General features: G+C 41.6%; 1 protein-coding gene across 13 annotated transcripts in view; it reads right to left on the bottom strand.

Annotated features, from left to right (window-relative positions):
* Wdpcp (WD repeat containing planar cell polarity effector) overlaps positions 1-15,039 on the bottom strand; it is a 297,030-nt gene that overhangs the window by 26,560 nt on the left and 255,431 nt on the right. For 9 of the 13 annotated variants that reach the window (XM_076546057.1, XM_015993688.3, XM_076546062.1 and 6 more), the window contains one exon: positions 5,460-5,619. The exons of the other annotated variants lie outside the window; for them this stretch is intronic. In XM_076546057.1, coding sequence (XP_076402172.1) covers positions 5,460-5,619 — 160 coding nt within the window. The remainder of the gene's footprint in view (positions 1-5,459; positions 5,620-15,039) is intronic. 13 annotated transcript variants of the gene reach the window in all.

The following is a 15,039-nucleotide window of genomic DNA, read 5'->3' as shown; positions in this document are numbered from 1 at the left end:
ATATCCTAGGGCACATGCTGCTCTCAGTGCCGCTTCCTAAAACACTGGCACTTAGAAGTGGTTGGTCATCCACTGTTACTCTACTTGTACTGTGGGCCTACCCTTTGCTAGCACTGGGGCTGCAGACAATTCTAACTGGAAGGAGATAATGGGGGGGGGCAGAGCCTGGCCCCTCACTACAGTCTAGCAGAAAAAAAACAACACAGCAGTCCTTCACAACCTAGTCTCTCCTGAGCAGTGCAAATGTCTCCTTGAACAGAATAAGTCTCATCTCAAAGAAATAAGTGAAAATGTATTTTTTTTTAAAAATTAAATTTAAGCAACCACCTAAATCTATATGTGCTAGTTCTGATGTGAAAACACAACTAACATAAAACCCAGAGCAACATAACTCCTCCAAAGTTACTAACTCACAGTGATGACCTCCAGTGAGTGAATTAAACCCAGACAGACAAACAAACCTACCACAAAAGAACAAGCATAAAATAGTTCAAGAAAATCAAAGAAGACACAAACCTCTTAAAGAATTTTCAGAAGACACAACAGCTGAATGAAATAAGACAGTCTCAATACGTGACATGAGAGAAGAATTTAGTAAAGGGATGAAGGGGTGTGGATTCTGAAACAAAAAACCAAAGTGAAATACAAGAAAATTAAAATAAGTCTTCCCAGTGGAATGGTCAGGGAAGGGGCAGCATATTGAGCTTGGAGACAGAATCAAGGAAGAAGGACAATGGCTACTTCCAAGATACATGAGACACCATGAAAACAAATCTAAGATTCTTGGACATAAAGAAAAATTTCATTCTAAAGGCATAGAAAACTTAAAAAAAATTATAGCAGAAACTTCCCAGACTCACGGAGATTCCATCCAGTCCAGACAGAGAAAGCATTGAGAACACAAACAGCCAAGATCAGAAAAGAACCGCACAATGTCATATTCTATTTAAAATACGAATACACAGAACAAAGTACGTGGAGAAAAACACCAAGTCACATTGAACAGCAAATAATAGGAACTAAAAAATCCAGGAGGGCCTGGATGATAAATACTTTCAACAAAGAAACAAGACACAAAAGTGACATAGAAAATGAAGGAGCCCTCCTGTACACCATAACAAACATGGTGAGGAGGAAATCAGTCAGGAAAACAATCCAATTCACAGTTCTCCTCTCTCTCTCTCTCTCTCTCTCTCTCTCTCTCTCTCTCTCTCTCTCTCTCTCTCTCTCTCTCTCTCTCTCCTCTCTCTCTCTTCTTGGAATGAACCTAATCAAGAGAATGAAAACCTCTGTAATGAAAGTGTTAAAATACTTGAGAGAAATTGAAGAACACACTAGCAGATGAAAAAATTTCTCATGTTCATAGATTGGAAGAATCAACATTGTAAAAATGACTGTCTTACAAAAAATAAACAAATAAAAACCTAACACCATTCTTCATAGAAATAGGAGAAAAATCTGAAATTTCATTTGGAAGTGCAAAAGACTTTAGAAGTCAAAGCAATGCTAGAGGTATTAGGTCTGATTTCAAGTTATGTTATAAAATCAGTACAGGGGCTGGAAAGAGAGCTTAATTGGTAAAGTTCTTTCTGTGCAAGAGTAAGGTCCTGAGTTCAATTCCCAGAACCATGCAGAAAAGCTGGGTATGCTTGCAGTTCCAGCCCTGGAGAGGTGGAGACAAGCTGATCTGTGTAGATTGTTGGTTGGCCAGCCTAGCCTAATCAATGAGACTCATACTAAGAGATAACTATCTCAACGAAACAAGGCGGGTGGCTTGCAAGGATGACATCTGAGACTGACCACTGGCTTCCACAAACACATCCACATACCCACACACAAGAGCAAGTCACCCACGTACATATAAACAAAAGGCCAAACAGCATGGTTCGAGGGCACTGGGACAAGGAATAGAAAAGATGATCCAGATAAGGCTCACATACCCACAGCCATGTGATTTTTGATAAAGATGCCAAAAATATTCACTAGATAAAACCAGCCTCATTAATAAATGGTGTTAAGAAAACTAGTTATCTGTATATAGAAGAATGAAACTAGATCCTTATACAAAAACAACTACAAATGGATGAAGCTCGAAAAAAGTAACCCAGACACAAAGAAAACCTATGTTCTCTTGCACATGTGCATCCGAGCTTTAAATATTTAGCTATGTGTGTTTAACATGGACTGGTGGAAATGAGAAAGGGGCAATGTAAGGAGGGCGGAATCTCCTAAAGGAGGGGCAATAGTAGGTAAAATGAAAGTGGAGAGGGACAACACTGGAAGTGGAAAGTAAGCAGGGAGGGGACTGGAGGTGTGGGGAGAGAGAAGAGGGGGTTAATTATCATAGAGGGTGTATGAACAGCCACATGTAAATCTACTATCCTGTAATCTAACCAAGTAATTTGTATGGAGAGAGGAGGGCTGTCAGAGGTGGGAAATGAGAGTAATTAGAATCCATTTTAAGCATGTATAAATATGTCAAAGAACAAGTTTAATGAGAAAATAGAAAAATTTAAATGGGCTAAAAAACATGAAGTTCTATAAAGAACGAATGTTAATCATCAATAAATATTTTTGAAAGTATTCAATATCCTTAGGTGGCAAGAAGATTCAAGTCAAAACTACTTTGATATTTTTCCTCACCAGAGAATAACTATCATCGTGAAAACAAAATCAAATGCTGGTAGATGTAAGGAATTACTCCCTGATGGTGGGAGTAGAGACTGGTGTGACCACTGAAAATCACTGGAGGGGTTTCTTTAAAAATTAAAAACAGAACTACCACATGAGACAGATATACCTGGGTATATATCCAAAGTATTTTGTGCCCTACTCTACAGATACATTTTTTAAAATTGCTACTCTGTTCACAGTAGCAAGGGAAGCAAGCATAAATGGCCATCAGCTGATGAATTATGAAAATGTGGGAGACAAACACAATGTAATTTTGTTAAACCATAAAGAAAAATTAAACTGCAGAAAAATTGATGCAACTAAAATACATTAAGTGAGGTAACTCTGGCTCATATAAAGCAAGCATCCATCCTTATCTGCAGATCCTATATTTTAATTTTTATAGAGTGGATTTATGTAGATGTGTGTAAAGAAACCAGGAAACTAGAAAGGGACCAATGAGAAGCAGGGAGAGGCTTTACGAGAACAGAGGGAGATGAGCACATTTCATAGGACAGTAGAAGGGTCAAAACTGGACATAGAGAATGCTTCAGTAGAAGTGGGGAAAAGAAACATGGAGGATGGAAGGGAGAAAGGTCAACCAGAACTAAGTATGTGCACAGGGCTATAAGAAAACCTACGATTTTGTAGACTAATTAAAGAATAAAAGTTTGGACAAAGGTACCATGTGCAAGTGGATAAACCCAGTCTCAGAAAACATAAGTTTATTAACTAAAAACCTCAGCATCAGGGATTAGCTCATGAGGTCCCCAAAACAATAAAGGATATGAAAGCTGATGATTGCCTTCAGCACTAGATTGTAAGACTCTTGCTGAAGACACCGCGATATTTTGGCCTTAAGATACAAAGAAATAAACTGAGAAGGAGGGTCCCTCTCAGAAGGACAGCCCTTAAAGCACCAGAAGGGACTATGTAGGCTGGCATGAGACAGCTGTCATCAAGTTTTACTTGGTTGTGGACCAACCACCCTGAGTACAGGTGACAACTAGTATTCAATAGGTCAACCTACCAGATGAATAACTCTCTGATGGGAAGCCCCACTTGGCAAAGACCATGGGGTTATTGGCTCTAGAAACTGGTTGCTTCTGTCTGTAATTTCTCATGTGTCACTACATTTCTTCCCTAAAAACTGCTATGGGTGTTTTTCCACTGCTTGTCTGTTTATCTCATGCATGTATTCCATCTATTGGGGGCACTTATAGCTGTGGAATGTCAGAAAGATCATTTCCACTTAAGCTGTATAATTCTGATGAACAGAAATAATACTAGGATATTTTCATAACTGACAGGAAAGTAACAGTATTCTCAGTCACAAAGATAGCTAATTTTAGACTTCAGAACAAATTCAAAACAGACTGGCTGCCCCTGCAGAGAATACACAAGGACAAGTTCCCATGCGTCTGTTAAATAAAAGTCAGGCTGATAACACTGAGACGTGGCTCCCTGTACAGGTCCTTTCAGTGGTTGGCTTTCTGCATATATTCCTAGCCTCGGGGTTCAGCCAACTTACTGTTTATTGCTTAAGTCCTGAATTTCAATGTCACTTTCTGTCTGGGAATCCTGACCACTCAGAGTTACGTGCACAGCCAAGTGTTACTCACTGGCCAGTCAGCCCCACCTCCCTAGCCTGAGAGAAACTATGTGATTTATCATGTATTATGAGAATGGGTTGGCCCCTGAAAATGTAACATATAAATGTCCAGAGTTTGGCTATTGATGTGTGTGTGTGTGTGTGTGTGTGTGTGTGTGTGTGTGTGTGTGTGTGTGTGTACTGACAGGGAGATGTAGCTGGGCACACAGAGAGAGCTGAGGAGAGAGGATGAGTAGAGACGTAGTAGAGGAGAGAGCTGCTGCTATGTAGGTGAGAGAGCTGTATGAAAGAGATGTGTGCAGAGAGGGCTGTGTGTAGAGAAAAGAGATATAACTGTATAGAAGTATATGGCTGTGTGGAGAATGTGTGGAAAATGTAACTGTGTGAAAGTATGTAACTATGTATAGAGATGTATGGCTGTGTAGAAGAGAGATATATGTAGGTAAAGAGAGATATGTAGCTGTATGTAAAGAGATGTAACCATGTGGAGACAGAGAGAAAGAGAGTTTTCAAGATGAAGTAAAAGAACAAGTTACCATCAGAAAGCATGTGTATTTCTTTATTTTTCCCCTCAGATAGAAGTCTATCCTTCAGATAGGTAAGAATTTTTCCTAAGCCCTCGCTACTCTGAGATATTCTTTTTGCTATCCTGGGTAAGTTCCAGGAGCTAGCCTCCTGCGCTGTGTTAACAAATTACATAATCATCTCAGTAGGTTCAGGATAGGTATCTGACAGTTCAACATGAAGGTCCTGAAGAAATTAGGTATAGAAGAAACACATCTAATAGAACGAAGTCTGTATATGTTAAATCTATAGACAAAATTATACTGAACAAAAAATATTGAGGCCATTTCCTCTATAACCTTAGAATGTGACAAGGGTTCTCACTCTCTCCACTCTTAGTCAATATTGAGGTTGGAGTCTTGGAAATAGCAGTAATAGAAATAAATAAAAGGGATATAAGAAAACAGACAAATTATCTCTACTTGCAGATTTCATGTTACAAAAATGATACAATGGAATCCACCATAAGACTCTTGGATCTGATAAAATCCTTTCAGCAAAGTGGCAGGATACAAAGCCAACATACAGAAACCAGATGCACGATTTTATTTGAAGTGCTGAATGTGAACTACTTCCTTATATAGTAAACTCTCAATTCAATATATTTTACCTGTTAGAAGGGCCATTTGGTATTTTCTGATGAACAGCATGTCTGTGTGTGGAACCAATGGAAGGAAGGTCTGGAAATGTGTTTTCTCCTTCAGGTGTTAAAGCTGGGCCAGCAAAAGCTTCATTTAGCATGTCTCTTCCATCCAGGGGCCCCAAGAGTTCTGTTTTATATACAATGAGTAAGATATGAGAAAAATGCAAATACAGTTTCTGCTAACTAGTTTGTGACTAACAATTCATGTGCCCAGTTCTGGTTTGTCCTTTATTATCTACTGTATAGCACACAGGGGGTCGGGGTGGAGGTGGCAGTTCCTGTCTCTTATGAGTACCTTCATTCTACTTATCTCAGCCAGGGTCACCAACATGATTCTTCTCAAGATCAAATTTGAAAATTCTTTTATACTTTGCCTATTCATAGTGCTTTTGTCAACACAATTCATCATTTGCTCTTTTCTTAATGTTACTCAATTGCCATGCTGTTTTATCATTTTGGACAATTATAAGGAATTAGTCTAATATATAGTACATAAACTTAAAAGGAAAGTCATTTTTTAGATATTTTATGTGTATGTATATGGGCTTACATGAGTTCATGTGTACCACACACATGAAGGTGCCAGGCATCAGATTCCCTAGAACTGGAGTTATAGGCAGTTATCAGCCCACTGATGTGGGTGCTAAGAACCAAACACAAGTCCTCTGCAAGAGCAAGGATATACTCTTAACTGCTGAATCATCTCTCCAGGCCTCCCAGATATCTTTAAAAAAAACATTTATTTTTTAGATAAGTATTATTTTAAAATTTTAAAGTAATTAAAAACTGTGCATGCACACACACTTATGTGTGTGTGTGTTTGAGTGTGTGTGTGTGTGTGTGTGTGTGTGTGCACATGCATGAACAAGTGTGGCAGGCATGTGAAGGGAGGTTGACATGGGAACTGATTCTCTCCTTCCATCAGGCCCCAAGGATCAAACTTAGGTCCTAGACTCAGTGGCAAGCACTTTGTTTTCATGCTATTTTGCAAGCCCCTATTTTTTTTTTATTTATTTTACAACACCATTCAGTTCAACATAATAGCCACAGATTCCCCTGTTCTCCCCCTCTCGCCCCCCTCCCCCTCCCCCCAGCCCACCCCCCATTCCTACCTCCTCCAGATCAAGGTCTCCCCCGAGGACCGGGATCGACCTAGACTCAGTCCAGGCAGGTCCATTCCCCCCCTCCCAGACCAAGCCAAGTGTCCCTGCATAAGTCCCAGTATTCAAACAGCCAACTCATGCAATGAGCCCAGGACCCGGCACCAACGCACAGCTGCCTCCCAAACAGATCAAGCCAAATGACTGTCTCACCCATTCAGGGGGCCTGATCCAGTTGGGGGTCCCTCAGCCTTTGGTTCATAGATCCTGTGCTTCCATTCATTTGGTTATTTGTCCCTGTGCTTTATTCAACCTTGGCTTCAACAATTCTCGCTCATATAAACCCTCTTCTTTCTCACTAATTAGACTCCCAGTGCTCCACCAGGGGCCCAGCCGTGGATGTCTGCATCCAGATTCCTCAGTCCTTGGATGGGGTTTATGCAAGCCCCTATTTTTATATTTTTATTTATTTTTTGTGGTGACGGAAATCAAAACCAGGGTCTTGTGCGTGCTAGGGAAGTGCTCTACCACTGAGCTATACTCATCAGTCTCCAACTAGAATTTTTAAATGCACAGGAAGAGGTATATTTTCATGTCACAGACATGTAAAGATGAGCAGACAAACCTTCATGCCTTATAGGATGTTGTTTAGCAGGTTGAAACATAGTGAGGCTATGAAAAGTAGGTTAATCATGAGAAACATAAGCTTTGTGAGAAAATATAAATATTTTTGTGAGAAAATAAAATATTCCCAGGACCATGGTATTCATGTGGAGGGTGTGTTGTGTTTAAACTTTTTAAATTGTGTTAAGAAAGACACATGACTTAAATTTTACAGTCTTCTAAATGTGCATTAAGCAATATTAATTATCTCTACCACATCCTTGCATAGCTCATCTGTAGAAGTTTAACACTGTGGAAAACTAACTACATACATTATCAATCCATTTTCTTTCTTCTGCAGCCCAGTAACTACCATTTTATATTCTTTCAATGAAATTATCAAATTTAGAAATCTTATATAGTATTTGTAGTTTTGTGACTGGCTTACTTCACTAAGTATAAGTTCTTCTACCTCCCATTTTCCCATGTAATATTTTGTGAGAGGATTTCTTCTTTTCAAGTCTGAATAATAATCTATCCCCTGGGTCATCTATTTATGCAAACTTGGTTGCTTTTATCACCAAGACTTTAAAGGCAAACTCAGGCATGAGAGTGCTGATATGCCACTTAAAGAGGAAGGCAGAGAAAGGAGATTAATCAGTGTGGCACACTGGAAAGACTACCAGAGGGATCCAGTAACCTCATTCACCTGAGCATAGGCACGAGGCACTGGTTTGCTCAGAGTGAGAATGAGGACAGAGGGCAAGAGATGTGTATAATTAAGCAGTTGGGGCCAAGGCACAGTCTGGTTGATCACTGTCTCAATCTTGATGAAGTCCTCACGTGAGTGAGGGGTAAGGTGGCTCTCAGAAGGTTACTCCTACCCTAGGTAGAGCCTCACCATCAGAGAGAATTCTCTCATAGGAGAGGTTCAGTCCTGCAAGGCTTTTTGCTTCCTGGAATACAAGGCGACTGCAGATTGAGGACAAGGACTGGAGACCTTTAGGTCACATTGTGCAGGTGTGTAACTCTGAAAATCTGTCAGTAAGGCACTTCGGTCACCCTCATCACTGTTCCTTCAGCCTCGAAGCAGAATGAGAGGGCTGGGTATCACCAGTTTCTAGGCAGGTGCTCCTGAGAGAGCATCGTGCCAACATCACGGGATAATCAGGTACAGAGTAGGGGCAGAGATTGTACTCTCATCTTGCTTTCAGTAACCTTGTGGGCCCAAATGAGTAGTGATGGCCTTTGCAACAAATTCAGTTTCTGAATGTCTGCTGTGGGGACTGTGAGCAATGTTGCTAGGAGCTAGATGGCACAACACTTCTTCACAGCCCTGATCTCAGTTCTTTAGATGTGTGTCAGGCAGTGGGACTGGCAGTTCTATGCCAGTCCTTTGTTACTGTTACAGCAACTCAGGAAATTGAATTTTCAGTTTATTTTTTAATATTGTTGTTTTATACATCAGACAAAAAACATTAAAGACAATAATAAAGGCAACTGACCAAAATTAAAAAAAAATAAAGCAATCTGTAAAGAACCACAGAGGTTTTCTAGTTAGAACTTACTCAGGGTCCAAGAATCTGAGCTTGCTCTACCCAGCAGGGCTGCATAAGGGGATGGTTTGACCACAGGCACGGTTACCAGTTGTTTGGAAGGGTCTGCACTTGGCTGTGCGGTATGCTTTGATTAGCAAAGGGGAGGTCTTTTGTCCTGCCCATTGGCATTGTTAAAAAAAAAAGCCCTTCTGAAGAGACAGAAGGGGCCATTGGATTTTGACCTAGGTCCTCCTGAAGCTATCCTGTTTTCTGTCTGTCTCCTCTCTGCTGTCTTTTTTATCTAAAAGTTTTTTTATCCCTCTCTCCTCTTCATAGGAACCCTGGAAAAGGTGGGAGATGGCACCTGAACAGGGACTTGGGTACAGAGGATAGATAAGTGAGAGCAGGAAAACCTTGTGGAAGCAGTTGGACATGTCCGGTTTTGTATGAAAAGTTAGGCAGTATTTTATTCTTCGGGAGCAAATATAGAAAAATTAGCCTGCAGCAAGTATCTCTCACTCTGTCTAGGTTTCTCTCTCTCTCTCTCTCTCTCTCTCTCTCTCTCTCTCTCTCTCTCTCTCTCTCTCTCTCTCTCTCTAAGTTAGGGAAAATATAGGGCTTAGGTATAGGAATATTGTGTAGGAAGAAACTTAGGGTGAGAGGAGAATTTCCCTAGTGCCAGACTTGAACACAGTGTCCAGGAACAAGCAGCCACGGCAGACTTAGCAGTCTGAGAAAGAAAAGCTGATATCGGACAGGGAAATAGTAAGCAGATGTTTGTATGTTCACTTGTAGAAAGTTTGAAAACTAGGGAGTTAAGGTAGAACCGCAATAAGTACAGAGGTTTTTGGAGTCCATAGAGGAGCTGTGTCCTTGGTTCCCTGACTATGGGACTCTGGAACAGACTCCTGGGGGAGAATCAGAGTCAAAATGCAAAAATATTATGAGGAATATGGGCTGGAAAAGATTCCTGTGGAAGCTTTTGGCCTGTGGGCATTAATTTGGAACAGTTTAGAGCTAAGCCCTGAGCAGCTGGGGGGGAATTTTCCCTGAGGTGGACTCAGGAGAGACAAAACCCTCCACTCTGCCAGCAGTGCTGCTAGATGAGAATACTTTTACAACATCATTCAACCAGGGTCAGTTCCCTCTTGGCCATGAAGCCGAGTTTAAGGAACAGAAGTCTTAGGATGAGACAAAGGAGGAACTAAAGGGCTTGAACAACTTAGTAATTTCTCTTTCTCAAAAACTGGAAGCTCTTCAGGTCTCTCCTTCCCAGGTCTCTTTTCCTTCTGTAGGGATGGGATTAGACTCACCTGGGGGGGGTCTACCAGAATGGGAAAGCCACCCATAATTGCCCTGGCACAAAGCCTCCTAGATCATGGCTAACCCTTGCTGCTGGTGCTGTACCTCCTCTTCAAGCCAGTATTCAGGAGGAAGCTAGCAGAGGTAAGGAGGTGCAAGGATTTCAAATGTTCACCATAACTGAACAGCCAGACACCCAGGGTAATACAGTGTAAGTGAAACCACAGCTTGTAGTGGCTGGGTTTCCCCTCAGAGCCAGGGCTGCTTAAGAGCCATAGCTTGTATCAGCATGAGGAAGCTTGAGCCCCTGGGGTGAGAGGCAGTCGAGAGTGCTCAGGCCTCAGGACTGGGATTGTGAAAGCCTGAACAGAGCTAGCAGCTAAAATCGTGCAGTTTCTGTCTGCTGGTTGAGCAGAGAGCCTTCTGAAGGCAGCTCAGGTACAATGGCAACCACCTTTGCTCTGAGGTAAGGTTCTCGAGAAAGACTGTCATAAAATGCTGCTGTAGCTCGCAGTGAAGTTTTAGCAACGTTTGAATTGTTACATTCAGGGGAACTGCAGTGAATTTGGGTAAAGGGACCACCCCCCAGCTGGTGACCATCTGCCACTGGTTGCACTTCTGCCAGTTCCGGAATGGCTGGCAGGGAAGGGGGCTCAGGGGGAGTGGCAGCCTCTTGGCAGCAGCACTCACTGAATCCTGGGGTTAAGGGAGCTGGATACAAAGGCTCTAGAGCTGCTGATGAATTAGGCTCTGATTTCAAACTTTCAGGGGAACTATAAGACTGTTATTAGAACTGACTTTTCTGAGCTTTTACAAACTTCAGAAATGAAAATTTTGAGTTCACTTACAATTTTAACTGCGGTGACTCATGATTCATGTACCTTCTGTCTTGTTGGAAGAAAATGTAAATAGTTCTGTTAAAAGATCTCTTTTAGAGGTTTGCTAAAGTTTGTAAAATAGTCCTATAGGGAGTTTGCTCTTGAATGTAAGTTTGTAAGAATTGCAAATATGTATAATCACATTCATGCTAATTGTAAATATATATAGTAATACTCATACTAGAATTATGTTAACCTGTTGATATTGATGAACCATGGTTTGGTGAAGCTAAGGGACTCTTTAAGTTTGATGCAGTTGCATCAGGAATTTATGGATTTATTTGATGCATTTGCATCAAGAGTTTATTGAATTTAAAAAAGGGTTTTGGCACAGCTAAGGCTGTTATAGACATCTTAGACCCATTTAAAAAAAAGGATATTCCATCTTGGCCATTCTCTACTCCTTTACTGGGGTGTGTGGCAGCCCTAGGGATTGTTGTTGATATTCCAACTATTTGCAAGCTCTTAGTAGGGATCTGAGTCAGAGCTGAGTTAAGCTCTGTACTTCCACCTGACAGAGGCTGTTGATCAGGGATGGGCAACACTCTTCTTGCTATCATCTAACCTAAGACAGAGTATGCTTGATGGAAAGTGTATCTCAAGGGTGGGTAAGGTTGACTAGGGAAGAAGAATGAAAAGGCAGGGAAGTCTATCTCAGGGAGCTGTAGAGACCCACAGAAGTTTCCTAGTGAGATCTTACTCAGGGTCCAAGAATTTGAGCTTGCTTTACCCAGCAGGACTGTATATGGGCATGGTTACCAGGTGTTTGGAAGGGTCTGTACTTGGCTGTGTGGTATGCTTTGATATAGCAAGGGGGAGGTGTTTTGCCCCAACCTTTGGTATTGTTTAAAAAAGCCCCTTTGAAGAGACAGAAGGGGCCATTGGATTTTGATCCAGGTCCTCCTGAAGCTATCCTGTTTTCTGTCTGTCTCCTCTCTGCTATCTTTCTATCTAAAAGTTTCTTATCCCTCTCTCCTCCTCATAGGAACCCTGGAAAAGGTGGGAGCTGGCCTTCCACAGCAATCTTTAACCTTTTTTTCTTTTCTTTTTAAAAAGACAGGGTCTGGCCAGGTGGTGGTGGTACATGCCTTTAATCACAGCACTCGGGAGGCAGAGCAAGGCAGATCTCTGTGAGTTCAAGGCCAGCCTGGTCTGCAGAGCTATATCTAGGACAGGCACCAAAACTACACAGAGAAACCATGTCGAAAGAAAGAGAGAAAGAAAGAAAGAAAGAAAGAGAGAGAGAGAGAGAGAGAGAGAGAGAGAGGGAGGGAGGAAGGGAGGGAGGGAGGGAGGGAGGGAGGGAGGGAGGGAGAGACAGAAAGAAAGAAAGAAAGAAAGAAAGAAAGAAAGAAAGAAAGAAAGAAAGAAAGAAAGAAAGAAAGAAAGAAAGAAAGAAAGACATACAGACCTTTTCTGGCTGGCCTGGGCTAGCCAATTTATTATATAGACCAGGCTGGCCCCAAACTCAGAGGTCTGCCTGTCTCTGTCTCCTGGGTTCTAAGATTAAAGGGTTGCACCAGCATTCCAGGCTCTTCGGTCCTTTTGTACATCTCATGGGAACCAACTACTTATAGCAGAGGTGACCAAGCATGTGCACGCGCGCATACACACACACACACACACACACACACACACACACACACACACACACACACACACACACACAGACACACACACACTTTGTTACTGGAGTGCTCTAGACAAGATTCAAGATTCTATTGGTAGTAGCTTTCCTTTTTGGCTATTTATTTTTAAAAAGATCCTTTCTCCCCTCAAGATTATAGTGGACATGGTCACAGAGAATGCTCTTAAATATTTGGTCATTTGACACCAGTAGAACTTGCTGATCCCTAACAACATGTGCAGAAATATAAAACATAAATAAAAAAATACAAAAGTAGTATGGGGAATAGGGTCCCAAAGACGAGGTGCTTAGTCTCACTACAACTTGGTATGCCATGTTTTGTCAATATCCATGGGAGGCCTGTCCTTTTCTGAATAGAAATGGAGGAGGAGTGGATAGGGTGGAGGCAGAGGGGAGGTGGGGGGGAGGGACTGGGAAGAGAGGAGGGAGGGAAACCGTGGTCAGGATGTAAAAATAAATTAATAAAATAAAAAACTCCCATCAGGATATAAAATAAATAAATAAAATACAAACATAATTTTATTTTTAAAGTACTTGAAAAAAGTCAGGGCCTTGGAAATTTTGGCTCATTTTCTCTCTCCTGCTGCAGATTCCCACTGTGGCTGCAGTGGGGCCATCAACTATCATCTGTGGGGTAGAGGAAGCCCTGGGCCTTTCTGGTTCACAATGAGCGAGCTTGGGCTTTGGGAAGAAAAGTGGAAGGTAAATAGGTCCCAGCAGCCTTGTTTAATCTTAGCTTTTCCTTTCTGTCCATTCATATCATCCGTCTGCTTCTTAGTGTCTACATCATCATCATCCACTGTGCTCCTGCTGTGTCACACTGTCAACAGTGAGGCCCAACTCCTTGTTTTCTTCTAGGAGTTTTGTACTTCTGGGTCTTACATTCAAATCTTTCATTATTCTGAGTTACATTTTGTACATGCTATAAGGTAATGGTATAGCTTATGGTTTTGCATAAGAATATGGTTTTCTGGATACCACTAACTGCACTTACTGAAAAGACACTGCCTTTTCTGTTAGTGGTCCCAACATCCTTGTTGAAAATTATTTGACCACATACCTGAAAGTTTGTTTGTGGTCTCCATTCCATTTTGGGTTCTATTGGTCTATATGTTCACTTTTAATTTAGTATCAGTTTTGATTACTCTACCCTTGAAATCCAGAAGTATAACATAGCTGACATTGTCCTTCAAGTCTCCCTTGACTATTCAGTATCCTTTGTGATTTCATATGAATTTTTAATAGGGGGCCATCAAGATGGCTCAGTAGGTAAGGTTGCTTGCCACTGAGCCTGAAGACCCAAGTCTGGTCCCAGAGCCCACACAATGAGAGAAAAACCTCCTCCAAGTTATCCTCTGACTTCCACATGTGCACCATGCCACATGCACACAGATGTAAATGAATAAATGCAAATAAAAATTAAGATCCATCTTTGTAGTTCTGCAAAGTCATCATTGCACTTGGATAGGACTTGCACTGACTAGCCATTTGTCTTAGTGGTATTGTTATTGGTCAATGAGTCTCTAGTTCATGAATATGAGATGTCTGTTTTTATCTTTTTTGTTCTTGAGACATGAGTCTATACATGTTGTACAGGCTGGATTTGAACCACTGGACTCGATGGACCTTCCCATTTCAGTCTCCCAACTTTTGGGAAGACATGTAGGCTGTCACACCTGTTCTCTACTTTCTTTCAGCAGCATTTTTCAGGGAACACATCTTTCACCTCCCCGGTAAGGTTATTTTCCTCTTTTAGCAACTATTGTGGATATAACTGTTTTTTATCATCACCTTTAGATCACTCCCTTTGAGCATGATGACATGTTGATTTGTCTCCTATCACTTTATTGCATTTGCTTATTCTAACAATTTTTTTCAATGGAATTTAAAATTTAAGAGTTTTATTTTTTTTTGATTTTTAAATTTTTTTCCTTTTATTTTATTTTACAATATCATTCAGTTCTACATATCAGCCACGGATTCCCTTGTTCTCCCCCCTCCTGCCCCCTCCCCTCCCCCCCAGCACACCTCCCATTCCCACCTCCTCCAGGGCAAAGCCTCCCCCGAGGACTGAGATTGACCTGGTAGACTCAGTCCAGGCAGGTCCAGTCCCCTCCTCCCAGACTGAGCCAAGTGTCCCTGCATAAGCCCCAGGTTTCAAACAGCCAACTCATGCAATGAGCACAGGTCCCGATACCACGGCCTAGATGCCTCCCTAACAGATCAAGCCAATCAACTGTCTCACCTATTCAGAGGGCCTGATCCAGTTGAGGGCCCCTCAGCCTTTGGTTCATAGTTCATGTGTTTCCATTCGTTTGGCTATTTGTTCCTGTGCTTTATCCAACCTTGGTTTCAACAATTCTCGCTCATAAAAACCCTTCTCTTTCTCGCTAATTAGACTCCCAGAGCTCCACCTGGGGCCTAGCTGTGGATCTCTGCATCCAGATTCCTCAGTCCTTGACCATGGTAAATGAAGAC

This window comes from Peromyscus maniculatus, chromosome 10 (genome assembly GCF_049852395.1).
Source record: "Peromyscus maniculatus bairdii isolate BWxNUB_F1_BW_parent chromosome 10, HU_Pman_BW_mat_3.1, whole genome shotgun sequence".
NCBI lineage: Eukaryota > Metazoa > Chordata > Mammalia > Rodentia > Cricetidae > Peromyscus > Peromyscus maniculatus.
This window is presented reverse-complemented; position numbering and strand designations above follow the sequence as displayed.